The sequence below is a fragment of the Mauremys reevesii genome, linkage group 21 (assembly GCF_016161935.1).
Source record: "Mauremys reevesii isolate NIE-2019 linkage group 21, ASM1616193v1, whole genome shotgun sequence".
Taxonomy (NCBI): domain Eukaryota; kingdom Metazoa; phylum Chordata; order Testudines; family Geoemydidae; genus Mauremys; species Mauremys reevesii.
Window position 1 is genome coordinate 10,566,180 of NC_052643.1, and position 27,751 is coordinate 10,593,930.

The 27,751-nt window shown below is 50.0% G+C and overlaps 1 protein-coding gene across 2 annotated transcripts; it reads left to right on the top strand.

Moving 5' to 3' along the window:
• The first annotated feature begins 215 nt into the window (after nt 1-215).
• GPR157 (G protein-coupled receptor 157) lies at nt 216-26,140 on the top strand. Of its 2 annotated transcripts, XM_039509546.1 has the most exons (6): nt 216-296; nt 1,008-1,410; nt 13,475-13,688; nt 16,126-16,320; nt 19,474-19,709; nt 24,873-26,137. In XM_039509546.1, the coding sequence occupies exons 2-5, from the start codon at nt 1,016-1,018 to the stop codon at nt 19,684-19,686; spliced, it is 1,017 nt and encodes a 338-aa protein (XP_039365480.1). In that variant the 5' UTR covers nt 216-296; nt 1,008-1,015; the 3' UTR covers nt 19,687-19,709; nt 24,873-26,137. The 2 variants fall into 2 exon arrangements, 1 of the variants encoding a protein (XP_039365480.1); XR_005590478.1 differs by lacking the exon at nt 216-296 and having other exon boundaries at nt 891-1,410; nt 19,474-19,743; nt 24,873-26,140.
• Nucleotides 26,141-27,751: the final 1,611 nt, after the last annotated feature.

A 27,751-nucleotide genomic window follows, 5' to 3' on the forward strand; every position in this document is an offset into this window, starting at 1 on the left:
CATAAAACCAAGGTCCAGATCACTGTTGGACATCAATTCAAGATCTCACGGCACTTTTTGCAGCATTATCCACCATATGGTAATTTCCAAGCAAGTCCATGATTCTGCCTACTTAGCCTCCCCCTTGCCATTTCAATGTAGATGGTGTAACTGGTTTCACCTGCCATCCCATACTGTTATAGCTGCTCACTGTGCACTTAGGCCATGTCTGTGGTAGGAGACTGTAGCATAGGCTCTGTAAGGCCATAGCGTAGATACCGCCTACATCCAGGGAAGGGATTTTCCCCTTGATGGAGGTTATTCACCTCCCTAGATGTGGCGGTAACTAGCTTTATGGACCAATTCTTCTGTTGCCCTGAGCCACATCCACACTGCGGGCTAGGTCGGCTTAAGGACAGCGCTGGGAGGGCGGTGAATTGTTCACACCCGCAGCGCGGGGCCGGCTTAGGGAGCGGCGCGGCTCCCCCCCAGCGGTGGCTGCCCGCCAGCAAAGGATCCCGGGGCGGAGCACGGAGCACGGGGCGGGGCGGCGGCGGGAGAAGGAAGGAGCCGGGCGCCGGAGCGCAGCGGGGCAGGGGGCCGGGGCGCGGGTTTATTGGCCGGCGCAGACACGCGTGGCCCGGGCAGGGCTGAGACACGCAGCGGCCCCGGGCAGCCGGCGCCCGGCTCACATGATGAGCTGCGCGGCGGGGGCCGGGCCGAGACTCGGCGCTGGGAGCCCGGCAGAACTTTCCTCCCGCGGCCGCCGCCGCCTCCCGGCCGGCCTGGCCCTGGGAGCCGCTTCGCTCCGCAGCCCGCTGGCGGCTCTTGCTTTGCCGCCCGCTGCTCCCCTCCCTCTTCTCTCAGTTCTTCCTCAGCTGCCTCCCCCCGGGCCGGGCCCCCGTCCCCTGGGCTCCTCCAGCCTTTCAGTCCCCTTCTGCTGACCTCGCCTTCCCTCCTTCCTTCTTCCCCCCCCCCCAGATCCTCCCCCCCAAACACACAGGTCCCCTTCTCCCTTCTCTCCCCAGCCACCCCCATGCCCCACTCCACCATGCTGATGGGGACCATGCCCCCAACGGAGGTGTACCCCTCTGAGCGGGTCATCGTGCTGCTCTCCTGTGTCCTCTCCTTCCTGGGCTCCAGCCTCCTGGTCTTCACCCATGCCCTTTGGCCCGAGCTGCGGACCCGTCCCCGGCAGCTCCTGCTCTACCTGTCCCTGGCCGACCTCCTTTCGGCTGCATCCTACTTCTACGGGGTGCTGCAGGACTTCGACTCGACCTCGTGGGACTGCGTGCTGCAGGGCGCCCTGTCCACCTTCTCCAACACCAGCTCCTTCTTCTGGACCATGGCCATTGCCTTCTACCTGTACATCACCATTGTGAGGGGCGCGCCAATGGGCACTGGCCTGCTCTGGTTCTTCCACGGCATGAGGTGGGTGAGTTCTGGCCACTCGGCTGGTGTTACTCTCATCCAGGGCTCCCACTTCAGCCAAGAAGTGCTGCTGAGAGCCGGTAGATGGGAGTCCCACTGGTCTAGGTTGGTTGGTAGGGATGGCTGTTGTGTATTGGAATTTCCCCACTGCTGCCAGGGATTGGTGGGGAGCTGATGGGGATGCAACGTGGTCTCTCCTGAGGCTACTTTGCCCTTCTTTAGCCCCTTTCAAGCCAGGGTGTTGTGGTCATTAACAAATTAAGTTTCTCAATGCCCTTGGGAGGTAGTTCTCATTAAACCCAGGTGCGGAAACTGCGGCATGGCGAGATGAAGTGACTTGCTCACGGTCACACAGTGGATCTCTGGCAGAGACAAGGAAAGAACCCAGGAATCCTGGCTCACAGTTCTGATTTTCTCTCCGAGAGTGTCCCACTAGAATATCACACATACCCAAAGCATGGAGGCTGTATTTAGTGCCTCTGCTCCAGTGACAAAGTCCCTCATTTAGAGGGTGTTTACTTAGTTCCTTGGCCTCCACCCCCCCCATCTCTATACTCCCCCTGCACCAGTAATTCAGTAACTAGGGAGAATAGTATCAGGGGGTAGCCGTATTAGTCTGTATCCACAAAAACAACAAGGAGCCCGGTGGCACCTTAAAGACTAACAGATTTATTTGGGCATAAGCTTTTGTGGGTAAAAAAACACTTCTTCAGATGCATGGAGTGAAAATTACAGATCCAGGCATTAAAATAAGGTGCCACCGGACTCCTTGTTGTTTCTGTAGTGAGAATGCGGTTTGAAAGTGAGGAGGTGGCTAGAAAAGCAGTCTGAAGGCTGGTTTGGCATAGCTGAAGGAAAGCAAGACAAAATAGCTCACGGTTTAACTTGCGCCTGCATGTTTACTATTTAGCTAGCTGATTTTCCACATCATGTTTAATAAAAGCCTTCATTATGCAATCCGAGCTTGTGTAATCATGTGCCACCTCCAAGCTCAGCCTGACAGTGATTCTTTAGTGCTCTGGGCTGCCAGGTTGTTATAATTAATTACATGGGAAAGGATATCGTTTTAAAAAACCCTCCAAGGCAAGCCAAATAGTGAATTTTGGGGTCTTTTTCAAATGCTTCAATCATCTCGTATGTACAAACAGCACTATTTTGGAGATGATTGAATTACACTGTTGTGCCGATCTAAAAGATAGGCCAGAGAAAACATCAAGCAAGTCTAAGTGTTAAGTAGAGAAGAAAATTGGATTCTTACACTCAGTTGATAATTAAAAGAGCTAGGGCAGCCTTAGCTGAGTAGAAGTCAGAGAGCTTGCAACAGCAGCTTGATAGCTCAGAGAGTACAGTGTGTGACTTACATGGTCTTTGCTATTGTATGTTACAGGGCTGTGGGGTTCTTTCGTTTTTGTCTTCAAATAACTAGAAGGTGGTGGGGTGGGGCTATGGAAATTATAGAGAGAGGGACTGCTAGCGAGAAGGGTAGGCCTGGTGGTTAGGGAACAGGAATGGGAGCCAAGATCCATGAGGCCAAACTCTACACCGACTTGCACCCCATCAAACTTGATAAGAATGAATGAGTCTCTGCGGAATCTGGTCCGTTTGTTCTTTTCCTTTCTCTATCAGTGATTTGTAGGACCATGGTCTGTGCCTCAGTTTCTCCATCTGTGTAATACTTCCCAGCTTAACAAGGGTGCAGGGGAGGGGAATTGTAAGGATGGATTGATTGTTCGTGCAGCCTGCTAAGAATTCAAGACATCCCTTGCCACCACTAGGTTCTGGGAGAGAGGATTCAGAAGTTGAACTCTCTCTCCCCCCCGCATGAACCTTGCTGGGTTTTATTTTCACACTCCATATAGTCAAAATCGATCACCATGTTCTCTCTGTCCTAATAAGCGTCAGCAAGATGTCTGGGTATCATTCAGCTCAAACTTTGGTGTGTTCAAAGGACAAGGCAGGTCATTGACATCCAAGTCCCATTATTGGATTCTGCTTCATAATCAGTTGCACGCATACAAAATGGGAAATGACTGTCTAGGAAGGAGCACTGCGGAAAGGGATCTGGGGGTCACAGTGGCTCACAAGCTAAATATGAGTCAACAATGTAATGCTGTTGCAAAAAAAGTGAACGTCATTCTGGGATGTATTAGCAGGAGTATTGTAAACAGGACACGGGAAGTCCTTCTTCTGCTCTACTCCGCACTGATTAGGCCTCAACTGGAATATTGTGTCCAGTTCTGGGCACCACATTTCAGGAAGGAGGTGGACAAATTGGAGAAAGTCCAGAGAAGAACAAAAAAAATGATTAACGGTCTAGAAAACATGACCTATGAGGGAAGATTGAAACAATTGGGTTTGTTTAGTCTGAAGAGAAGACTGAGAGGGGACATAACAGTTTTCAAGTACATCAAGGGTTGTTACAAGGAGGAGGGAGAAAAATTGTTGTTCTTAACCTCTGAGGATAGGACAAGAAACAATGGGCTTAAATCGCAGCAAGGGCGGTTTAGGTTGGACATTAGGAAAAACATAGGGTGACCAGACAGCAAATGTGAAAAATCGGGACAGGGGGTGTGGGGTAATAGGAGCCTATATAAGAAAAAGACCCAAAAATAGGGACTGTCCCTATAAAATGGGGACATCTGATCACCCTAAACTTCCTAACTGTCAGGGTGGTTAAGCACTGGAATAAATTGCCTAAGGAGGTTGTGGAATCTCCGTCATTGGGGATTTTTAAGAGCAGGTTGGACAAACACCTGTCTGGGATGGTCTAGATAATACTTAGTCCTGCCTTGAGTGCAGGGGACTGGACTATGACCTCTCGAGGGTCCCTTCCAGTTCTGTGATTCTATGATTCCTAGATGACTCTGCCGACCCACTGCCAGGCAGAGTCTATGAAATATTTTTACCAACCTTAAAAATTTGCAAGAAGTCAGAGAGAGAACCAGTGCAGCAGCTGCACCAGTGGGGACTTGTTCCCTGCCCCACCTATCAGCATCATAATACCCTGTTCTCCTCTTTCCCCTCCCTCCTTTGTTTTCTTTATTGCGGTTTGAGAACTTGGCCATAAAAGTGCAACTTGGGAAGGTTGCTGTCTGGCTGGTTATTTTTCAAGGCTCCAAAGTCCTATTGCCCAGGCTGAATTGTCTTTTGTATAATCCCTTATCCAACAGGACAGGTCGAATCTGGAATATCCACAAATGTCATTAACAGATTCTGGGGCATGTGGTGATAAGTAACTTGAACGGAGGGACAGAGGGGGCTGTATAAAGAGAAGATGTTCTGGTTAGTGGTTAAAGATTAAGATAAAATCATTAGGATCCTTGACACATGAAAAGGGGTTAATGGTAGATTAGATAAGAGTTTAGGATCCATTGTGATAACCCACCAACAGATCTTGCAGTGAGCCACACATGTGCATATTCCCATTAATTTAAAAAAGAACAGGGAACTAACACGGCTGCTACTCTGAAACCATTAATTTCAGTGAGACTCCGTATGAGCATAGGTGGTTGTAGACCAGGAGTGGGCAAACTTTTTGGCCCAAGGACCACATCGGGGTTGCAAAACGGTATGGAAGGGTAGGGCACTTGGAGCTAGGGTTAGCGATCCAATGGGTAGGGATTCCCGCCCTAGGGGTAGGGTTGCTAAGTGTAGGGCACTGGGAGCTAGGGTTAAGGTTCCGATGGGTAGGGCACATGGAGCTAGGGTTAGGGTTCCTAGGAGTTGGGCTCTTGGAGCTAGGGTTACAGTTCCTATAGGTAGGGCTTGCCGCCCTAGGGTTAGGGTTCCTAAGGGTAGGGCAATTGGAGCTAGGGTTAGGGTTCCTAGGGGTAGGCCTTCCCACCCTAGGGTTAGGGTTCCTATGGGTAGGGCACTTGGAGCTAGGGTTAGGGTTCCTATGGGTAGGGCACTTGGAACTAGGGTTTGGGTTCCTGTGGGTAGGACACTTGGAGCTAGGGTTAGGGTTACTGTGGCTAGGGGACTTGGAGCTAGGATTAGGGTTCCTATGGGTAGGGCACTTGGAGCTAGGGTTAGGGTTCCTATGGGTAGGGTGCCCCACCGTAGGGTTAGGGTACCTATGGGTAGGGCACTTGGAGCTAGGATTAGGGTTCCTATAGGTAGAGCACCCCGCCCTAGGGTTAGGGTTCCTATTCGTATTGCACTTCAAGCTAGGGTTAAGGTTCCTATGGGTAGGGCTTCCCTCTCTAGGGTTAGGGTTTCTAGGGATGGGTAAGGAAGGCTGTGCCCCCCCAAACAGCCTGCTCCCTATCCGCCCCCTCCTACTTCTCGCCTCCTGACTGCCGTCCTCAGAACTCCCGACCCATCCAATCCTCACCCTGCTTCTTGTCCCCTAACCACCCCCTCCCAGGATCCCCTGCCGGTAACTGCCCCCTGGGACCCAACCCCATCCAATCCCCTGCTCCCTGTCCCCCTCCTGTCCCCTCCTGGGACACCCTGCCCCTAACCGCCCCCCAGGACCACGCCCCCTATCCAACTCCCCGTCCTGTCCCCTGACCGCCCCCTCCCAGGACCCCCTGCCCCTAACAGCCCTCCTGGGAACCCACCCCCATCCACCCCCACCCCACCCCTTTTGCAAGGCGGCTGTGCGAACATGGGCAGAGGACTCCAGAGGCGCTCCGGCAGCTGCGCAGCTGGAGAGAAGCGGCGGTTTCCCCTTCAAAGCACCACTTCTCTCCAGCCGGCTGCATGGCTGCCCGCACTCCCGCTACGCACACCACCTGCCTGCTCCCACAGTGCAGCCCCTCCTCCCGCCACGGGGGGGTGGGCCAGTGCTGAGCTGCCCGAGTGCCCGGCCCTGGGTCCCCCTGTTGTTGTGGGGCCTGTGCCAGGGCACCCTGTGTTCACTTGTAAATCTGCCCCTGAGCCACGCCGCCAGGCTGCTGGCACAGCGAGCTGAGGCTGCAGGGGAGGGGGGACAGCAGGGGAGGGGCCCGGCCTGGCGGGGAGCTCAGGGACCGGGCAGGATGGCCCCACGGGCTGGATGTGGCCCGCAGGCCATACTTTGCCCACCTCTGCTGTTGAGCGTGCCTGGCAGCAGTGGGGCTGATCATAGTTAAATTCCCCGTAAAAGGAGTTGATATTTTTAAAAAGACAAACGTTATCCTGTGGTTGCCTGTGTCTTACGGTGGAAAAAGGAGTTTCATTTCTCATTTTGACATTCAGTTTAATCAATCAGAGACGTGTTGGTTTTTTTAATTGACATGCCCCTGTGATGGCTGAATGTGTGCTGGCTGGTTTACCCTGGATTTTTCCTCTTAAGGAAGTAGGATTGTTGCTTTAGATGAAACCTGCCAGACTGGTTTCTTGGTTATTGACTGAGTAGTAACACATGCTCCATTTTAACAGCCAATCTGGGGAGCTCCATCCTACGCGTTCAGTTTTGTTGTGCTGGGCCTCAAGATGATGGAGGTAATTCTGAGTCTGTTTAAACATTTGCAATGTGTGTTAACGTCCCAGTATCCTGGCCACAAAATTCTAAGCTAGTTAATTATGTTCTGGTTCTCTGGATAGCCTGTAGAATCTCAACTGGACACGGTTTTCTTTGCTTCCTATCCTAAATTGTGTAGTATGGTTGTGTGCTATTAAACAGCTTCTGCTGTCTACCCAGAAGGGGCTGCGTTTCATGGGGGAGCTAAGCAGGTAGAGAGAGAGCATGTGTGTATGTCTATGTATCATACATGTCTGCAGCGCACTTCGGGAACCTTTCAAATCCAGGGCTGTGTAAATGTAAACTACTATTGTATTTCCCATCGGAGGTTTCAGTGAAAAGGCCCTTAAACTTATTGCGCAAGTACTGATGACAAATTGTTTTCATGAAGGTGAGATTGTCCATAAACTCTTTAGTGCTGCTGATAACATGTCAGAAGCTGTCGCTCACCAAAGGCTCTTACGGGTCAGGTCAAGTCCAGTGCAGACATGTGAACGGTTTTGCTGGAGCGTGTAAATCCGTCGTCACATATCCGTGAAGGGTGCTCTTCCTGGTGACAGAAGGCAATGATGCTCTGAGGACACTCAAACCAGATACACTCCTAAATCTAGAGTAACGAGACTAGGAGACCTCCTCGTTGTCCCCAGCTATTGCTAGCTACCAAGGCTGGTGGGAATAGAAAGTTTATCGAGTGGCCCGTGAAGATAGAGGAATTTAGAATAGACATATTTTTTTTTCTTCCCAAAGCATTTTACCAACGACATACATGCAGTCCAACTGAAATGCAGCCACCCCTGAGGTGCGGGGCAGCAGCCTGCCAGCGATTGCACACAGCATGTTGTATAGGTAGAGGTGAGGGCCAAAGATACCAGGGCAAATGACTGATTTTATTAAAAAGTGCTGTGTAGTCTTCAGTGTCCATGGAGAGCAGAGAGAACCTTGACTTTTAAGGTCTCCTGAAGAGACCCATGCACCAAACTCAAAGTATTGGCCTCCCCGACTTACATTACACATACACGGTTTTAGGTTTACACAGACTCTCGAACGTCAACAGGGTCTGGCAGCCCTGTTGGGTGATTGCCTGGGATGCTGTGAAACGAAAGCTGGCCATGAGCTGCAAGATTTGGGTGCAGATCCTGCCAGTCCCAAAGTTCAAGGGCGTGAGGATGCAACCCCTAAGTTTAGGGGAAAGGTTTCACTCTGGGTTCTGGTTAAGGTGCATCTCTGGATAAAACCCTAGAATGCTCATGGCTCATATTTCCAGAAGCCCAGCCTCCTTTTGTGAGGATGCAAATTTCTGCTAAAAAAAAAAAAGCACTTGTGGTTTTGTGGAAGCACTTGAATGGGTCGCTGCCTGACTTGCACAGACAGCATACTGCAAATCCTCCCCGGGCTTGTAGGAATATAAACTGCTGCATGAAATATGTCAAAAGGTGAACAATTAAACAGCCTGACCCCAGACACTTTTTGGGGGTGGGGGCGGGGAGGAGGAGAGTGTGAGGAAACTGAAATGGAAAGCCGAGATGGGAGCTTCTTGTACCCCAAACTCATCATCCATAAGGTGTGGCAGGAGCCCTGAAGCACTAAGCAGCACCCTAGTGTGTATTAATATTAGCAGTTATCTAATAATAACAGTGCTTAGCTCATTGCCTTGATAGCTAGTAATAGCCGGGGACTGTTCTCCTGGGCTAATTACTCTAGGTCTAACTGTATCTGCTTTGTGGGTCGTCAGAGCATCACCTTCTGTTATCAGGTAGAGTACCATTCGTGGCTGCATATGTGTCCGAGTATTTACGCACTAAGGCAATCCAATCAGGTGTTTGCACTTCACATGACCAGATGTGTAACAGCCTTTTATGAGTCCCAATAAAACAGCACAACTTGCAACAATGCTTTCCATCAGTACATCTCAAAGCACTTTACTGAGGAGGTCAGTATCATTGTCTCCATTTTACAGATGGGGACACTGAGGCACAGAGGGGAAGTGACTTGCCCAGAGTCTCTCAGCAGGCCAGTGGCAGAGCTGAAAATAGAACCAAGGTCCCCTGGGTGCTAGTCTATTGATCTAACCACTAGGCAATACTGCCAAGTTCTTTACAAATAAATGAATCCTCTCAGCCCCTGTGAGGTAGGGAAGTCCAGCTATCCCCATTTTATGGAGGGGGAAACTAAGGAATATAGAAATTAAATACCTTATTTTCAGAAGTGCCAGGCACCCCATCTTTGGGTGCTCAGCCCTTCTGAAGACTGAGGCCTAATAGACTGTTTTCCCAAGGGGCAGAGGAGGAGGAGAGAGGGAGTAACCCAAACCAGGAATAAAATTCAGTAATTCCTGGCTCCTCGTGTCCTCTGCTCCCTTTGTTACTGTGCTGTTGCTATGCATCTTGGGTGTGTCCTGTAGCCAACAGCAAAATATCTTCCAATGTATGTGCCAAGGAGTGCCCCCATAGCCTAGGAATAAACCATTCCAGAATCCGTGCCTCTATGAGCTGATAATCCTGGCGTGGACGGGCATGGCTGTAGCAGCCCCTAAAAACAGGGGCTGGAACAATTTGTATAGTGGGGGGGAGTGGGGGTTTGAGAACTGTAAACCTTGTAGATGATGAAAACCCCTTCAAGGCAGGGAGTGCCCCCGCACCTCCAGCAGCTATGACTACAAGGTCCAATTCAGAACATTGCTTAGTGCCCCAAACCGTAATTTTCCAGGCTTAGGAACTGCCAGTTCTGCCCAGTTTTCTGCTTTCACACCAGTAGGCACCTGTCTTGCTCTGACCTCCGTCGTTCATTTACTGCTGAATAGCCGGGAAGCTCAATAGAGTGGAAAAATAGCAAACCTCATTTGCAGTCAGAGCTGTGGTCGTTATTAGTTGTGAATAACAATTAGGAATTTTATTTTTTATTTTTCCTGTTTACAAATCAGTCCTGATATCTGTAGAAATATTTGCTGACTGCTTTGAATAAACAACTCTTCAGCCTCTGGGGGTGATTTGTGAACTGTTCTCTCTCCGTATTCATGGAGTATGATTGGCCATCTCCGTCACATGGCCATGGTATGAATTTTTTGCTTCCTGACTGGATGAGTAAATATTATAAAATTGGAGAATGATAAAATCGCACACAACACATGCTCTGGCAATAATTTTCAGGCAAGTGATCATTCATGCCAAGATGTATGAAACTTCTGGGATTCAACAGATATTTTCACAAATACTCAGCAGTTGTCTGAACACTTCTGAAAAGCCAATGCATTGGGGGACTCCGCCATGAGCAATAGCATGTGAAACCTCTTTCTGCAAAAGTATTTTCAAAGGGCTGGATTGGGCCAGCTCTATTAATGCTTACAGCTGCCTGAATCTCTTTCTGAAACATTTGAAGTCTGGTTATTTGCTTCTGCTGTTTGCATTGTTCTGCCCCAGTGGATGGCGACCTTGGCGTGGTGGAGCGGCTTGAGTGTTCCCATGACGCTGAGAGCGGTTCCCTCAGGGGTCTCGCACTCCTGCCAGGGTCACAGCAAAGTCGAAGGTGAGGTTCCAGATGAACAGCGATCTCCTCTCCTCCCCCTACCGCCCCCCCAAGTCCTCAACATCAGAATAGGTGGATGAAGAGACCATTTCTCTCAACGGCTGTGAAGGTGGATGAAGGTTGCAGTAGAATGAAGGTCTCCAATCATGTTGGTTTCCTTGCCATTGGATTATGATCCTCCTCCTGCCAAGCACCATGTGGACACTTGTGTGCAATAGTGTCTCCATGTTCAAAGAAATCACGTACCGGCACTTTCCGTCCAGATCTGCCCCTGTCCTTGGGAAATGTCTGCCCCAACTGTGACAAGATCTGCGGATCCGCCAGCAATAAATGGCTGTCATTTTATGGAAGACCATCCTCCTTGAACTCAGAGGGATCGCCAACCTTGGCAAGTTCTCATTTTGATGTTTAGGGGAGATCATGAGCTGAGCTCCAAGCACATCATACCATGATTGGTTGATGATAAACCTGGAGGGCGAAAGTGTGGGTGGTTTTGTGGTTAAGGCCCTGGGCTTGCGACTGAGGAGATGTGGATTCAGTTTTCAGCTCTGCCACAGACCCCCTGTAACCTTAGGCAAATCACTTAATCTCCCCGTGCTTCAGTTTCCCATCTGTAAAATGGGCATAGCAACACATGGGGGGTAGTGAAGATAAATTCATTAATATTTGCAAAGCACTCGGCTACTACTGTGATAAGCACCATAGAAAACTCTATACGTTGCGGGCACTGTTTGCTTTCTCGGTATTAATTACTTGTAGTAGTTATCCCTCCTACCCCCCACCCCCAACCTGCCTACAGCTGTATACTAGACTTGGGGAAAATGTAGAGTGGCTGGTTAGGAAGAACAAGAGATCTGGAATTGCTTTCAAGAGCACTGTCCTCCCATGTATCCTTTACTGAGTGTTGCTGCTCAGGATCAGCTGCGAGGAGGATTAAGAACCTAGAAAGATGAATAAGGAAATAGGACATTTGCCTTGTTTTCTTGGCACCCAGAGGGGTGTTTAGTCTGGGCTTTTGTCACTGTTGGGCTACTTTTTTCACCTCTTGAGGATCGTGCCTATTGCTTCCTCCACAGGCCTTGCAGGGTGGAATAATATGGAAGGGGCCGATTTTGTTTCCAAGTAAATATGGGCTGGCATTGTAGCAATGGAGAGATGCACGGCTAGTTGGATCAGGGGCTAGGCTTGTCCTCTGCACTGTAAGATACTGGGTGGGAGTTGGGGTCACGGGGGAACGTTTTATGCTTGAGTCTGTGAATTCTTGTGGTTCTCACTTATGGATTCTTGTGGGCTGCCCAAGCTGTCTCATGACTTCATTTCCCTTCTGGTTTTGGCTGCAGTTATCTACTAGAGATGGTCCTGAAACACAACACTGGCTCTGAACACCCTGAAACTTTGGCAGTTTTCTCTCTGGGTCCGAACTACGTACATCAGGCTCATCTCTGCTCTCTCATAAATTCTTGTATTTGCCACCAATGCTTTTCCCTAAAAAGACACTTCTACGTTCTGCTCCGTCCAAAAACAACTCTCCCCCCACTTCCCAAAGTAGCTTCCATGTGTCCAGTTTTCCAAAGAAGTAGGATGTTTAATGCCTTTATTTAACCAATCAGCACTTCTATTTAAATGCCAATTAGACGTCTGAATGCAAGATTTAGATTTTGTTTTGGTAGCATCTTATACTGGTGGAAATGATTGCACAGGATTCAAGGCAACATGACTAGACCTACTGTTTGCTTAAATCCTTGAAACTGTGGAGAGGGTTCTTATGCCATGTGCATCTCCATAGTACCTTCCTGTAGGTAGTAAGCAACATGTCTAGAATCTATCACCTGTGGCTTTTCTTTCTATCATCCTCTCCTCAGCGAGGGAGTTGTGGTATCCTGTCAGCTGAGAGAACCTGGGAGAAAGGAGTATCTGTCCAAGCCCCTTAGCTGGAGCCTGATCCTGTACTTGTCATGTAGGCAAAACTCCTGTTTTCACTTGTGCATACGGAACTTGAGATCAGGGACCCTGAAAGATGGTTTCACTGCATGGACTGTCAGGCACAGATGAGTCTACATTATGATGGCATTGATAGTGACTGATCCTGCCTTTGAACAGGACTGTATTCTGTTCAGATATAAAACCGTTCACAATAGGGCTTTTGTGATGCATGGGCTTCTTGCTGGATCCCTTACTCCTGCAGAGCTTTCTTAGCTCCTCTCCAGTCACAGAAATCCCGCCACAAGAATGGTTGATGAGAAAGCTCAATGGTTTAGCTACATTTTGTGAGAAGAGAGGGGTAAACCTAACTAGTCAGCGGTAGGAAGGAGTGTGTCCCTCCCCTGTTGTGTCAAGGTACTGTGCTCTCTTAAAGCTGCATGAAAGTTTCCTAAATACTACAGTGCTGTGGGCCTAATAAATGGAGGAGAGAAATCAGTAGAACTGATCCACCATCCCATAGAGTTCCCTTTGGAAGATTTAGTTTTCTCTCTCTCTCTCTCTCCCTACTCTTGTTTTTTCCCCAATGTTTGGATTTTCCTTCCTTCAAATCAAGGATCTGCTGCGCTGTAGACTGAGTGAACGGGGTGAATCATAGGTCACCTCAGTGATTGTCTCCAGTGAGGAGGAAGTGTCAGGATGTTATCATTGCTGCATCCCTACTCTCTGGAACTGAGCAAGCCATGTTATCCTGTTTTTTAAAAACCCCTCTGCTTCAGTCTGATGTGGGGGGAAATAAGGAAGTGGAAGAGGAAGCAGGGGGATGGAATGTCATTGTGTCTCTTTCACGTGACTTCCAGGGTAGAAAGATTCTGGCTCCTAGGATAGATTAATTGGGACGTCTCCAGCTGTTGTGCAGATCCTGAGATGGAATTAAGCTGGGAAGGATGTTGGCGTGCACTGTGCCTTACTGCACCATGGGGTTCCCAGGCGTGCTGATGGGATTTCCCTGCTGTCTGGGTGCTGGAGTCACCAGCTGATTATCCCAGGACACTTCAGTGTCCTCAGCGCTGAGGGTTTGCTTCCTGTCTGTGACCTGTTCCTCTGCTCCTCACTGCGTGGTGACGGTGAACTGAACTATGTCCTCTTCCCCCTCCCATTCTCTCTTCTCAGCTGGGGAGTCCCCCTTGCCATTACCGTGGCTGCTGTCGCTCTGAAGAAGATTGGCTATGATGCGTCAAACGTCTCTGTGGGCTGGTGCTGGGTCAACCTGGAAGCGGCAGATCAGGTCCTGTGGATGCTGTTGACAGGGAAATTGTGGGAGCTGCTGGCGTATGTGATCCTACCAGTCCTTTACATCCTCATCAAGAAGCACATCAATAGAGCGGTTGGTACCCTGGTTGCTTTTGCTTTAAATAAGGATGACTTATGATGGTATTTTCATATCACTAAGGCTCTCAGGGCATACTATCAGCTACATAGATTGGAATGGCTTCGCCCATCCCTGAAATGCAGCCACCTCTGGGGAGCAACAGTGCCCAGCACCACTACCCAGTGACTTAGCATGAGATGAACATGGCACCCAATTAAAAACTGTGAAGGGGAAGGGACGTGGAAAGGTAGAATGTAAATATTGGAGTAGGACACTGGAGGGGAAAATCCAGACCTGGTGTAATCGAAGGCAACTTTAGTGGCGTTGATCCACCTACGGCCGCTCGGGAGAGTGGAGGTGTCAAACATCCTTAGCCTGGCAAAAAGCGCTGTGGGATCTTGAGTGGCTGCTCTGTGCTAGGTGCTGGATACACACACCTAATAAAAAATTCAGCTCCTATCCCAGAGATCTTTCAATCTATACAGCAAATAACAATGAAACCCCTGGCGAGCATAAGAATTCGGAGGGCCAGGTTAGCACTTGAACCATGTGGAAATATAAACCTAAACTATGCCACAGTGGCAGGACACAGGGACCTCCAGAGGACAGATGGCTTTTTTTAAAATCCATAATTTAGGGGGAAAAAATAGGCAACTCTAAAAATGTCGTCTTTCCCTGGCCGCCAGTGCAGTCACATCTGCTTGCCAGGGTGATAATTAGAGAGAGCAGACAGCTAAGGGATTGGTTAGGCTAGACATCCTGAAGTTGGGCTGTTTCTCCCACCCGCCTCTAATCAGGAAACCTGGCTTGCCATCTCCCAAAGGATGGCCGGCTTTCCTGCCATGAGACCGGGCATCACCTGGTCACCTCTGTATTGGAAACACTGGGGAATATCCTCAGTGCCTGGACATCTGGGAAGAGGAGTCCGAGAAGGTTCATGGCTGCCTATCACCTGTCGCCCATCTCTGAACTAGACAGGACTCTGTGTTCTTTCAAAGATGCCGGCATGACTGTCTGGAAACCCAATCTGCCCCCTTCCCCACCCGTCTGCTCTGTGCCAGAGACTTTCAGGCACTGTCCTCTCCCTCACGTGCCCTGGGCTCTGATTCCCCTGCAGGAAGGGAGCTGAACGCAAGCGGTTGTCAAAGCCGATTCTTGTAACTGGTTTCCGAGGGCCGGAGGCAGCAGCACGTTGGGCCGTCTGGACTGCAGCTTTTCTCCCTTCTCCTGAGCCTTCCCCTGTAGCTTGGAGCTCTCCTGAGCCTGGTAGCCCTAGGACTGCAGCCTCACAGCTCTCCTCCAGCCCCGGGGTGGGGGGATGGGGGGAGTCTGCCATTTCCAAGGAACAACAATAAATAACCTTCCCTCCCTGCTGCGGCAGCTTGTTTAACCAGTGCTGGCTTTGGAGCCAGCGTGGGCTTGCGACACGTGCTTTCTTGTGATCGTGAGAGCAGCTGTGTTAGGAGAGGAATGCAGAATGCTGGCAGGTTGTATTCTTTCCCAAGAGAGTCTTGTACCCCTATAGAAATGGCTGGGGCTTTACTGATGGCCCTTGGAGGGGGTCTAACTCCCAGCTGCCCTGTGAGGTGTGTGTGTGATTGCACCGAGCTCTTCTGGAGCAATGGCCTTTTGCTGGCAGGGCTGCAGGAGGAATGTGGGTTGGGGGAAGGGAAGGGTATAAGATTTTATACGCTCTGCAACACATGTGAGAGGGAGGAGGAGTTTTCAGCGGGACACCCGTGCTGGGTTTTGAGAGGTGTCAGTTCAGAGGCTCTCTGCTCATTTCGCCAGCTGAGAATCTGGCCCTTACTCTCTTGATTTCCCTCTCTGTAAAATGGGGATAATCCTTCCCTGCCTCACACACGTAGGCACTTGGTTATTACAATGGTGTGGTTATGTAAGGCTCTGAATAGACCATTAGTACTTTGGAGACCACAGAGGCAATCATAATTAATACTTTGCCCTTTGTACTTGTTTTTTATCTGTGGATCTTGGTTTTATAAAAGCAGGCTGAGATTACTCCTGTTTCACAGGCACGTACAGATTAAACGATTTGCCAAAGGCCATGCAGCCACTCGGTGGCAGAGCCAGGCATGGAACCTAGGTTTCTCAACAACCAGGGAACCTATTTTGTAGAACATTACTGATGTTTACGTTGCTATAGCTGTGATTGTTCTTAGTTATTTAGCAACCTAGGTGTGTGTGGTGCTCACGTAGAATACTGAAAAAGCCCTCCTTTACATCTGGGTGGCCCTCTTGGTTTCGCCCAGGGTTGCTTATGTTAACAGGCACTATTTGGCCCAAAATCTGTGTTCCAAAGAACAGATAGGTAGCTGAGCTGGAGTCCCACCTGGGCAGGGTTAATTGGCTTTGGCGAGAAGCCACCAGCCTGAGCATTTGCAATAACCTAGTGTTGGAACTTCAGAATCTTTCATTTTTCCTTTCCTTGAAGCATGCGGCACTCTCTGAATATCGCCCCATACTAGCCAGGGCTCCTGCCTTTCAGCCCAGGACTTCCATAGCAGATAAGAAATTGATCCTCATCCCTCTCATCTTCATCTTCCTCCGCATCTGGAGCACTGTCCGATTCATCCTGACCCTCTGCAGCTCCCCTGCCGTGCAAAACCCAGTCCTGGTGGTCCTGCACGTAAGTACCGTTCGCTGCACTCACCTGACGGGTCCATATGGAAGATTGGGGGGGTGGGGGGTGACAAGTGACGGGCTTGCACACGTCTGACACGCGCGGTTCTTGGTCCCTGCCATTTTCGGGACTAGGTGTAACCATGGAGGGACTCGGAAAACAGCCTGCGTGATTTTTGCGTGCATGCCACCGGCAGGGCCGGCTCCAGGCACCAGCCCAGCAAGCAGCTGCTTGGGGCAGCCAAGGGGAAGGGCGGCACGTCCGGGTCTTTGGCAGGTACTTGGCAGCGGGTCCCTCGCTACCTCTCGGAGCGAAGGACCAGCCGCTGAATCGCTGCCGAAGACTGAAGCGGGGCGGTAAAGCTGCAGATCGCAATCACACCTTTTTTTTTTTTTTTTTTTTGCTGCTTGGGGCGGCAAAACCCCTGGAGCTGGCCCTGGCCACCAGCAAAGACTTCATGCTCGCCCAAGAGCATAGAATCAATTAAATGTAGGGCTGGGATGGGACCTTGAGAAGTCATTAAGTTCAGCCCCCTGCTCTTTGGCAGGAGCAAACAAACCTAGACCATCCCTGGCAGGTTTGTGGTCCAACCTGTCATTAAAAACCTTCAACAATGGGGATTCCGCAAGCTCCCTTGTTAAGCTTTGGAATAGGCTTCCTACTCTTACCGTTGGAATGTTTTCCCTGAGATCTAACCTAAATCTCCCTGGCTACTGATTAAGCTCGTTACTACTTCTCCTACCTTCAGTGGGCACTGAGAACAATTGCTCACAGTCTTCTTTATAGCAGCTTTTAACATATTCAAACGCTGTTATCATATCCCTCCTCTGCCCCCTTTTCTCAGCACTAATCCGTCCCAGTTTTTTTAACCTTTCCTAATGGGTCAGGTTTTCTAAACCTTTTATCCTTTTTGTTGTTGTTGCTCTCCTCTGGAAGCTCTCCAATTTGTACAGATCTTTCTCAGAGTGTGGGGCCCAGAATTAGACACACTACTCCAATTGAGGCTTTTCTCCTGTTCTCACTGAATGCTGTGCACCCGCTATATAATTTTCTATAAGCATGAGAGTGTACAAAGAAAGAATCCTGTGGCACCTTATAGACTAACAGACGTTTTGCAGCATGAGCTTTCATGGGTGAATACCCACTTCTTCGGATGCAAGTGCATCCGAAGAAGTGGGTATTCACCCACGAAAGCTCATGCTGCAAAACGTCTGTTAGTCTATAAGGTGCCACAGGATTCTTTGCTGCTTTTACAGAACCAGACTAACACGGCTATCCCTCTGATACAAAGAAAGAGTTACTGTGGGATTCTCCCAGTGCTTTTTACAAAGGCACCTGGGCTGGGGGACAGATGTCCATTTCTTTCTCTGAAATAGACCAGGCTATGACTCATTATCCTAAACCAGCATTTCCTAAAGTGGGGGTGTGATCCTTCTGGGAGAGCTAGGCAGGGGGCACAGATGCACCTCTGCTTTCCTTTTTAAAAAACCTCCTTCAAAATGTGACCCAGATATAACAAATGCAGCAGATGTCTGCCTGTGTTTGAAGAGAGCCTGAAACAGTAGCTCAGCGATGTGGGCTGCCCCATTCTGTTCAGATGGCCAGGATGATATACTTGAAATCTCAAAATGGTTAACTATTCCACTGCTCATCAAAGCAGGGAAGAAAGGCGAGGAAGGGTCATATTCTGAAGATGTACCCAGGCTATTCCAGTGTTTCTCAAAGTGAGGGCAATGTCCCCATGGATGGGCGGGGCTTGGAAAATGAATGCATTAAGGCTGGTAGCTTTCGAGCAAGACAGCAGAGTTGCAGAGAATGGGCAAGATGGATTTTCCTGAAAGGTGGGGAGCTCGGCTCCCACAACTTCGGGCAGTGCTGCCTTGAACAATATTTTCTTCCTCTCATGTAACATTCAATACTTGCGTGATTCTGGGAAACGTATCTCAACATTGCTATGGATCAGCAAAGCCTTTTTTTTTTTTTTTATTGCTGTGGTGGAGCAGCTTCTTGGTAGATATTTTTGCTGATCCATTTATAATTCACAAAGAGCCCACTCCTGATTGGCGCTAATGCCTGGGGAGACCTGTTGCGAACGGCCCAGCTCTGTGAACTGAGGGAGGAAAACCAACAGTGATTAAAAATCAAATGCTGCTGCATCAAAAAATACCCGGCCCAGGAGCAGCAGTTTCAGCAGCATCTAGTGGCCAGAGGGGCAAACTGCAGCCAAAAAGAGGGGTTTTTTTTTCCCGTCCCCCAGCTGCTAAAGACGCAGAGGGAGATCCATATCGTAGGCTAGGAACTCGGTGAATGTCTCTCCCGGAATGGGACTGTTGGTTCCAACGCAACAGAGCTGAACTTCTCCTCCTGGGTGCCAGTGTCTAGCATTCGAGGGGCTGGCTGGAGGCGCTCACACCTCTCTGGCCACATTTCAAACAGTAAGAGGATCGGAGATATTGCCTGTGGGGGCTGCTACTCTGCTTCAGGGAGTTCCAAAGCCAGGCTATTTTGGGCTTGGTTTACAGATTTTGTTGTTGTTGTTCGAGCCGACCCTCCATTAATACACCGATATGGCACGTTCTGTAAAGCAAGAGTCTTGTGATATAGAAGGGCCTTAGTTTTCCTGTCCTCGGACTCTTTTTATTTCCCCCCACACACACACACCCTTTTTTCTCTCTCCATCTCTTGATTCATCTTTCATGTCTGGGTGTCTCTGACCAGCTCTCGCTCTTGTTTACTTTACTGCCTCAACTGTGTTTCTCTTTTCTCTTCCTGCCTCTGCTCTTTCCTGGGTCTCTCCTCCCCGGTGTCTTTTTCTCTCCCTCTGTTTTCTAACTCTTCCCCACCATTTCTCCATACCCCTATGCCCTGGCCTCTCTTAGGCTGGGGCCAGAGCACAGGCTGTCTTTGCCCTCCTGTGACTGTGGGGATGTTCCCTTCTAAACACAGGTGAGTTGTCCACCTTTCCTGACTGCTCAGAGGTTTGGTTTTCTTTCTGGTGCAGGGATGATGTCCCAGACCCTTGTCCTCTCAAGGCTGAAACCCCCTGCGCTGCCGTTCAGTGACTGTCTTGGCCTAGTTCAGCATCTGATTGCTTCTGGGATGGGGGAGAGACCCCTCCTGGAACTGCTTGGAGCTAATTTTCTCTTCCTACCCTTGCAGGGAATTGGGAACACGTTTCAGGGAGGTGCCAACTGCATCATGTTTGTCCTCTGTACCCGTGTGATCCGGACCCGGCTGCTCTCTTCCCTTTGCTGTGGTCGCTACGGAGGCCTGCATCAGCCTTCGCAGAGCCTAGAGGGGGGTTACCAGCGCGCCAAACCCCCCAAGAATACAGAGGCTGAACAGATGAATGCCGAATTCGCAAGCACCTGAGCTTTGAATCTCCGCGTCTGAGTGTGAGATTCCATCATTCTTGATAAAGGTTTAACTGTGAGTCCTGACTGTGCACAGCCTAGGGTGACCAGACAGCAAATGTGAAAAATGGGGATGGAGTGGGGGGTAATAGGAGCCTATATAAGGAAAAGACCCAAAAATTGGGACATCTGGTCACCCTAGCGCAGCCTCGTTCCTGTAGTTGGGCAGCATGGAGGCAGAGGAGGAAAACAAAAGCGAGCTTTATTAAGAGAGATGAATTCAGCCGCTAGAGCGAGAGAAGAGAATTCCACTGCAGCTGGTTCTGCAGCACTCCTGCAGGATAACTGTCCCTCTCTGGGTGTTCTGCAAGCATCGGTGAATTGATTCACACACGGCCTTTGTCAGACAGGGAAGTGTGGAAAATGGGGAAACAAGGCACAGAGGCAGTCGGTGGTGCCCATATATCAATTGACAACGCATGCAGCCGAGTGTAAATAGGGATCTGTGGGTACTGCCACTGCCTGCCTATCCGTGGTACATATATGGCCCCTGTTTCCGTAGTAACTGAGTATCTTGCACACTTTATTGTATTTATCCACACAGTATCCTTGTGAGGTTTGGGAAGTAGGACAGTGCTATTAGCAGTGGGAGCTTAGGCACAGAGAGGCTAAGTGACTTGCCCAAGGTCACTCAAGACTATGTAGCAGAGTAAGGACTTGAGCCCTGGTCTCCTGGATCATAAATTACTGTCCTAATCCCTGGACCATCCTCTCTCATACTGCCTGGCTATGTTAAGAGTCTTGTTTCCATTTTGAGGTATAGCCCGGCAGGAATGTAATGCAGAGCTGGGAGGGTGCTGAGATGTTGCCTATCTGAGAGCTGTGTGGGTAGGAGTCCGAATATCACACAGTGTTGGATGGAGCAGAATCTGGCTAAGCCGTCTGATTTTAATATGGAGCTGCAGCCCATGAAGACAACAGGTCCCACGGTGCCATGTTTAATCTGCTCAGATCCAGGCGGCTGACGGCGCACTGTAGTCTCTGCAAAAGCAGCTGCAAGCCTTGCAGAGTTCCCTGACCTGTACTGGCCCTTCAGGGTACATTCCCACCACCATTCATACAGAGGGGTGAACTGGAAAAAGGCAGCAGTCTTTCTGGAGTCACTATGAGCAGCTGGGTGTGCACGGAGCTTGGTGAAAACTGGGTGTTACGCACAAGGGAGAGACACGACATATCTTTGGGTGAGCTCCTGCCACCCATTTTTTCCCTCCTTATTGGCTCCTGATACAAATGCAAGGCTTGAAAAACCACAGCAGGCTTTTGCTTCCTATTCACACTTGTTTTTTTAAAAAACTATTTGCATAAGCAGCTTTTGCAGAAAATTAGCGACACATGAGCTGTCTGGGGTGGGGGTGGCAGAGGGCAGCAGCCCAACTCCCATTGCTCCATGCACACAGCTGTTCAGAGGCAGCTCTCATGAGTGTAACTAATATTAGTCCTGAGCACATGGCGGTCAAATGATCTAGCGAACACCCAAGGTCTAATCCTGGCCGGGATGATGAATTAGGGTGTGGCTTTGTGTAAAGTCTTTAAACGAAGTGCCTGTGGGAGATGGACGAGGGTATTAGTCTGTATCCCAGTAACACCTCAACTTCCCGCTTGGGGGTGAGATGCTGTTGTGCAACATACTGCATAGACCTATAGGAAGGCAAAGGCCATGCTCCAAAGAGTTCAGTCTTTCTTGCTACCTCGCCAGGGAGTTGAGGCTGACTCAGTTAATATTAGTAAAGCATGTGGAAGGTGCGTTCACATACGTATTATGAGCAGATGACTTTTAGATAGGGTTACCACCTTTGCAATGCAAAAAAACCAGCACCCCCCAAGGCAAGCCCACCCCAACCACAAGTCAACTTTGCAACCCCCGCCCCTTCAACATCTACTTATAGTATCTAGAGAGAGAACACACATAGATAACATCACCCGTGTTCTCACGTGACTCAAACCTTCTCCCACGCCCGCGCAGTGCACTTGTGTGGTGGTGGGCAGACAGCTGCTGTGTTTTCAACACTTTTCATCTGTTGTTGCTAAACTGCAGAAGTGGGAACGCTGCGACAGCTTCAGTTGGGCACAGAAACTTTGAACGTTCGATATCCCAGGGGAGTGTGGTGGCGATGATGATGATGATGCAAATGTTTAGACCCATGTAAAAAGAAAACGCGGCAGATTACATTATTTTTCTGGCAACTGGCAAATCCATAAAAAAATCGGCCCAGCCAGGTGGTAACTCTACTCTTAGGGTAGGTCCATACTTACCACGCGGGTTGACGCGGTGAGTTCGACTTCTCAGAGTTCGAACTATCGCGTCTAATCAAGCGCCAGCGCTGATAGTTCGAACTCCCACACGCCCGGTGTCCATACTCCACCACCGCGAACAGCGTGGCGGAGTCGACCTGGGAGCCGCGGAGTTCGACCCCGCAGCGCTGGGCGGTAAGTCAGTCGAACTGGCGCTTGACTTCAGCTACGCTATTTGCGTAGCTGGAAGGGTGTTCACACCCTGTTTGACCCCTCCCCCACGTAGTGTAGACCAGACCTTAGTGTACGTATGCACAGCCCCTGGGAGGTATGGCTGCAGCATGTACAGACTTACCTGCGATAGCTTTGAGCTAGCTAGCTGGAATAACAAGAGTGGCATGGGCCGGGTGCCAGAGTACATACCCAGGGTCCCGGGCAGGGTGACGCTCAAGCAGTTAGCTCTGGATGCCATGACTTCACTGCTAGTGTTATTCGAGCTAACTAGATCCAAGCAGGAGCGCCGCCAGCTTTTTTGGCGTCCTAGGCGGCGGACAGTCCCGCCCCCGAAATACCACCGATGACTGGGGAGGCCACCGCCCCCCAAATGTTAGTGCTAATGGGTTGCGCCGGCCCTGGAGCCAAGCTAGCTCAGGTAAGCCTGCACCTGCTGCAGTCACATCTCTGATTGCAGCGTAGGCAGATCCTTAGCGCTCTGGCCTGCAAAGAGAAGTGTGTATTACCTTGATAACAAGCAAGTAACCAGCCCAGCACTTAAACCTCACGTTGCCAATGGTGAGCACTACATGTGACTTGATTAATGGCAGCTGCAGTTTCCTTTCTTATAGAGGGGGAGAGACTAGGCATAAAACTGAAATTAAAACCTTGCTTCGTTTGAATCTTTTGAAGCTGCTTACAGAAGAGGAAATAAGAATTCTGATAGTCACTAAAATATTTTTTTAAATGCAGCAAAACCACCTTCTCTCTCAATTCCTCTTTCCTTATAACTCCAAAGAAGGATTGAAAGAAACTGAGCTTGGTTAGTCTGGAGAAGAGAAGGTGGCGGGGGGGCGAGACAGAAGTTTTCAAGTACATAAAACGTTGTTTATTCATAGATTCTAGGACTGGAAGGGACCTCGAGAGGTCATCGAGTCCAGTCCCCTGCCCTTATGGCAGGACCAAATACTGTCTAGACCATCCCTGATAGACATTTATCTAACCTACTCTTAAATATCTCCAGAGATGGAGATTCCACAACCTCCCTAGGCAAGGGAGGAGGGTGATAAATTGCTCTCCTTATGCAGTGAGGACAGAACAGGAAGCAATGAGCTTAAGTTGCAGCAAGGGAAATTTAGTTTAGACCTTAGGAGAAACTTCCTATCTGTCAGGGTAGTTAAGCACTGGAACAAATTACTTAGGGAGGTTGTGGAATCTCTGGCATTGGAAGTTGGACAAACTTGTGTCAGGGGTGGTCCACATAATACTTAGTCTTGCCTCAGTGCAGGGGACAGGGCTGGATGACCTATCAGGTCCCTTCCAGTTCTGAGAGAAACAGGCTGTGTTTTCCTGCTCTGGCTAGCTAACATGACAGGCACCATGTTGGCTCATGCACCCGGGATTGCACTAGGGACCTCTAGAGCTAAAAGCAGGTGCTCGTACAGCTTGAGCTAAAGAGTCAAGGCTCTGCAGTTAGTGGCTGTAACAACTCATGTCCTCTGTGGATTAGCACAGGGGACCTGTAACACAGCCCAGTGGGTTGCACTAAGACAGGGGTGGCTTGAGAAGGAGACAGAATTTATCAATGTACATTGCCAAAGAGCCACAGTAATACACCAGCAGCGCCCCCCCATCAGCTCCGCCCCACCTCGCTCTCAGCGCGCACCAGCAGCCCTGCCAATCAGCACCTCCCCCTCCCTCCCCACACCTCCCGATCAGCTGTTTCGTGGTGTGCAGGAGGCTCTCGGGGGGGAAGAGTGAGGGCATGGCAGGCTCAGGGGATAAGGTGGGAAGGGGTGGAGTGGGGGCAGGGCCTGTGGCAGAGCCAGGGGATGAGCTGTGAGCACCCCCCAGCACATTGGAAAGTTGGTGCCTGTAGCTCCAGCCCGAGTCGGTGCCTCTTCAAGGAGCCGCATATTAACTTCTGAGGAGCCGCATGTGGCTCCAGAGCCACAGGTTGGCCACCTCTGCACTAAGACATCTGCAGCTCAGTGGAAGCTGTAGTCCTGGTCAGGGTCAGTCTAAATGACAGTGATAAGCCCTGGCTGCTGTCTACACTCGTGCTCCCCCCCAGGAAGATGCACCAATGGGAAATTTATTATACCATAAAACACTAGTGTAGGCAAGGCCAGGGAAATGGAAACAAACCCATAGGAAGTCAGTGGAGGTGGGGTTTTAGTTCCCTTCCCTGCAGCTGAGTGCTGCCTAAAAATAAGCAGTGGGCTCGCTGTGTGGTAGGAAGAGGAAGTGCAGAAAAATTGGTGTGCAGAAAATCTGGCAGCTTCTGGCCCTTGCTGCTGCGTGCCAGTGACCACGATGGGATGTCAGGGGGATGTGGTGGGACGTTGCTGATGACAACGCCCCTTGCAGGTCATGCTGCCTGGGTAAAGAGAGAGTTTGGTCGCGGCCCTTCCAGGCCGGCCTAGCTGTGATAGTGAGGGGACCCATGGAAAGAAGGGATTGGTCCATGCTGGAGCACATGCAGCACCAGCTCCAAAGTAAAATTCAGCGTACTGGCCTATCCAATAATGGCAAGTCCATGATGGAAAATACCGCCACTGCTGCAGGACTTCACTCTGTGCACAGCAGCCCATGTGCTTCTGGTCCACAGGAGGCTTGGTACAATGAGAGGCACAAGGATGGGCTTAGGAAGACAGCAAGGTCCTAGATCTTAACCTGTTTGCTTTTTGTTTTGAACAGGTAACGGAAGTAACACCAAGTGCCTATAGAGGGAGATAGAGGCCTGAGGAAAACGAACTCCCACTTGAACAATTAACGTGCAGGCAAAGACTGACAGTGTCTTTATGGAAATCTCCCTACATGGAATTCAGATGCCAGCCGCCTTAGCTCTTCTTTCAAGATTTCCAGGAATGTGCTACCAAGTCACACCCCGACTTCCAGTCTCATCCCCATGCCCCTCCCGCAGAAGTTTACAAATTGTTCCTGGGTTCTGATTTTCTGTTTTACTAAGTGGATTTCTCATCGTGCGGCTGGGGTGGGGGGAAAATCCCCAACGTTCTGAAGACTCCAGGAGCGTCTGCGTGGAAGCGCCTTGGATGTGTGACAGATTTATCGTCTGTTTCATGAGGCCTTCAAGGGGGCTCCTGCTCTTCTATGCTTCAGATGGTGGATGGGGGACAGTAACTTGGCAAAATTTTCTTTGTTCTCCTTGGGGTGGGGATGTGTCTTGGATGTTTTGCGCCTTTTCCAGGGCCACAGCAGCTCGTCTTCCCTCTGGATTTGGGATGTGAATGAACTTGAATGGACGCTTGATGAAATCATGGCTCTGTGGACAGTTTGGTACTGAGGGTAGGTAAGTGGGTGAGCTTATAAACCCAGCCATCCAGCGAGAACAGCCCCTGAAGGAGACAGCATGGCCATATGGACACATTTTGCTGCACAAATCCCAAATCCAGGTTTTCCTTCTTCCAAGGCTCAGTCTGTTTTTATTAATGCTCCTCTTCTCCCACCATGGTTTTTTAAAATCACAGCTTGGGCTTTAGGAAATGCCATCCCTTTTAGAACACATCCCGTTTACAGATCCTCAACTTTCCTTTCCTGTTGCACTTCCGAAAACCCTTTATCTTTTTAACAAAGTCCTCACCGGATTCCTGTCTCTGTGTATGGACTGTGGTCTCCTTCCAGTGCATTTTTTTTTTTTTTAATGGCGATGTTGTTATTCAGTGTGTGAATATGGCACAGATTGGTTTGCCATTACCTCTCCAGGCTGGGTGCGGGGAGGAGAGAAATTGTGTGACAATGTTTTTACAAGTTCCCAGTGTGTCTGTAATTTTAACAAATGATTGTCTGAGGCATGTACAGGGTGACTAAGCACAAATCATCCATGCCAGTTGTAGATGTTGCTCTTCCTGATTTGTTTTTACTCGGATATTGAGCTCTCACCAGCATGGGGTGGAACCTGCTGAGCTGTTTGTGTGTGGGGCGGGAGGGGTGTTGGTTGATGTCACTTGGAATGTCCACCACCTTCTTGGTATAAAATTAAAGGACTGTGTGAAACAAGTGGGTAGGTCTCTGTTGGGTTCCCAGCACACACGTGCATAACTACCACCACTGCCAGCACCTTCTGCTGCTGATCTCAGCAGAAAGCCCCAAGACTGAACTGGGAGATGGAAGATTGTGCCTTCCCTATACATGGTCAGCACCGAGACACGGTGCGGGTGAGAGAGATAGCTGAGGGCTTCTCAGAACCTGTCTGAGCAGGGGAAATAGATTGCATAATGATCAACGCCACCTCGCCCTTGCTGTGGACTAGGACTGTCAAGGCACGTTTTCAGAGGTGCCTGGGTAAAACTTTCAGAGGTGCTTAAGTCACTTGTAGTAATTAAAAATCTGCTGGGTGGTCATAGCTGAGCACTTGTGTTCTGCCTACTGCAGAATTTACCAATGTGGAAGTTAACCCATGTTTGCAAGGGTTGGGCAGGCGTTGGTCAAGTGGGGTTCATCTTGATTGAAGGTGCAGATATTATAGGCGGCAGCACCCCCTGTTATCAAGGGTGCACAGCACTTCCCATTATAAATGTCTGGTTTTGGTTGCTTTATAATTTTGCCACGCTGTAACCATTGGGGCTGAAATTTTCCATGCCATGTATCTGCTTCGGTTTGGTCTGTGAGTTCCAGTCAACAGGATTTAGCCATGGCCAAGAACAAGGTTGGGGAACAAAGACGTTGATCAACATATTTAAAAAAAAAAATCTGGTGCCCTCTCTCCTGAGATCATAGAATATCAGGGTTGGAAGGGACCTCAGGAGGTCATCTAGTCCCACCCCCTGCTCAAAGCAGGATCAATCCCCAGATCCCTAAATGGCCCCCTCAAGGCTTGAACTCACAACCCTGGGTTTGAGCAGGCCATTCCAGTGCCCCCATGTTTTTCAGAAGAGATTTGAAATGCAGTGAAGGGGTGGCCATGGGGCCAGCAACCTGCTTTTCGGCCAAGTTCTGAGCCTTTGAAAATCTCAACTCATGCGTGGGGAGACTTCCTACAAACTGACCAGCAAAATCGCTGCAGATTTCACCCTCACTGAGGCTCACAGCTCCTTGCACTGACCAGCCTGGGTGTGTTCCAGCCCTGCCTACAGGAGCCACCCTGAACGTCCCCTGTTCATGCTGCCTAGCCAGGAGGAGACAAGAGCCGGATCGGGAGGAGAGGAGAGGAAGGAGTAGAAGACAAGGAGCTGGGTGGGAAGGGGAGACTGGAAGTTGTGGAGAGGAAAGGGAAGAAGGAAACGGGGGCGGGGCAGGGAGGAAGACTGGGAATTGTTGAGTAATAAGACTGGGTCTGGCATCCAGGAAAGGATGGGAGTCGGGGGACCAGGGCCATGAGATCGTACAAGGAGCCAAGTCTAAGAGGGCAAAGCATTAGCTTGTGCTTGAACTAAGTCAAAGGAGAGTGCAAAGGGAGGCTGCCCAGGTGGTGCCTTGGCAGCTGGGCAGGGCCTGGGGCCAGGGGACTGCAGGAAGAGAGAGGAGGCTCTCGTGGTGAAGGCTGCTCGGTACTGGACTGAAGAGCTGGATTCTGTCTCTGCCCCAGAATTGCTGTGTGGTGCTGGGCAAGATGCTTA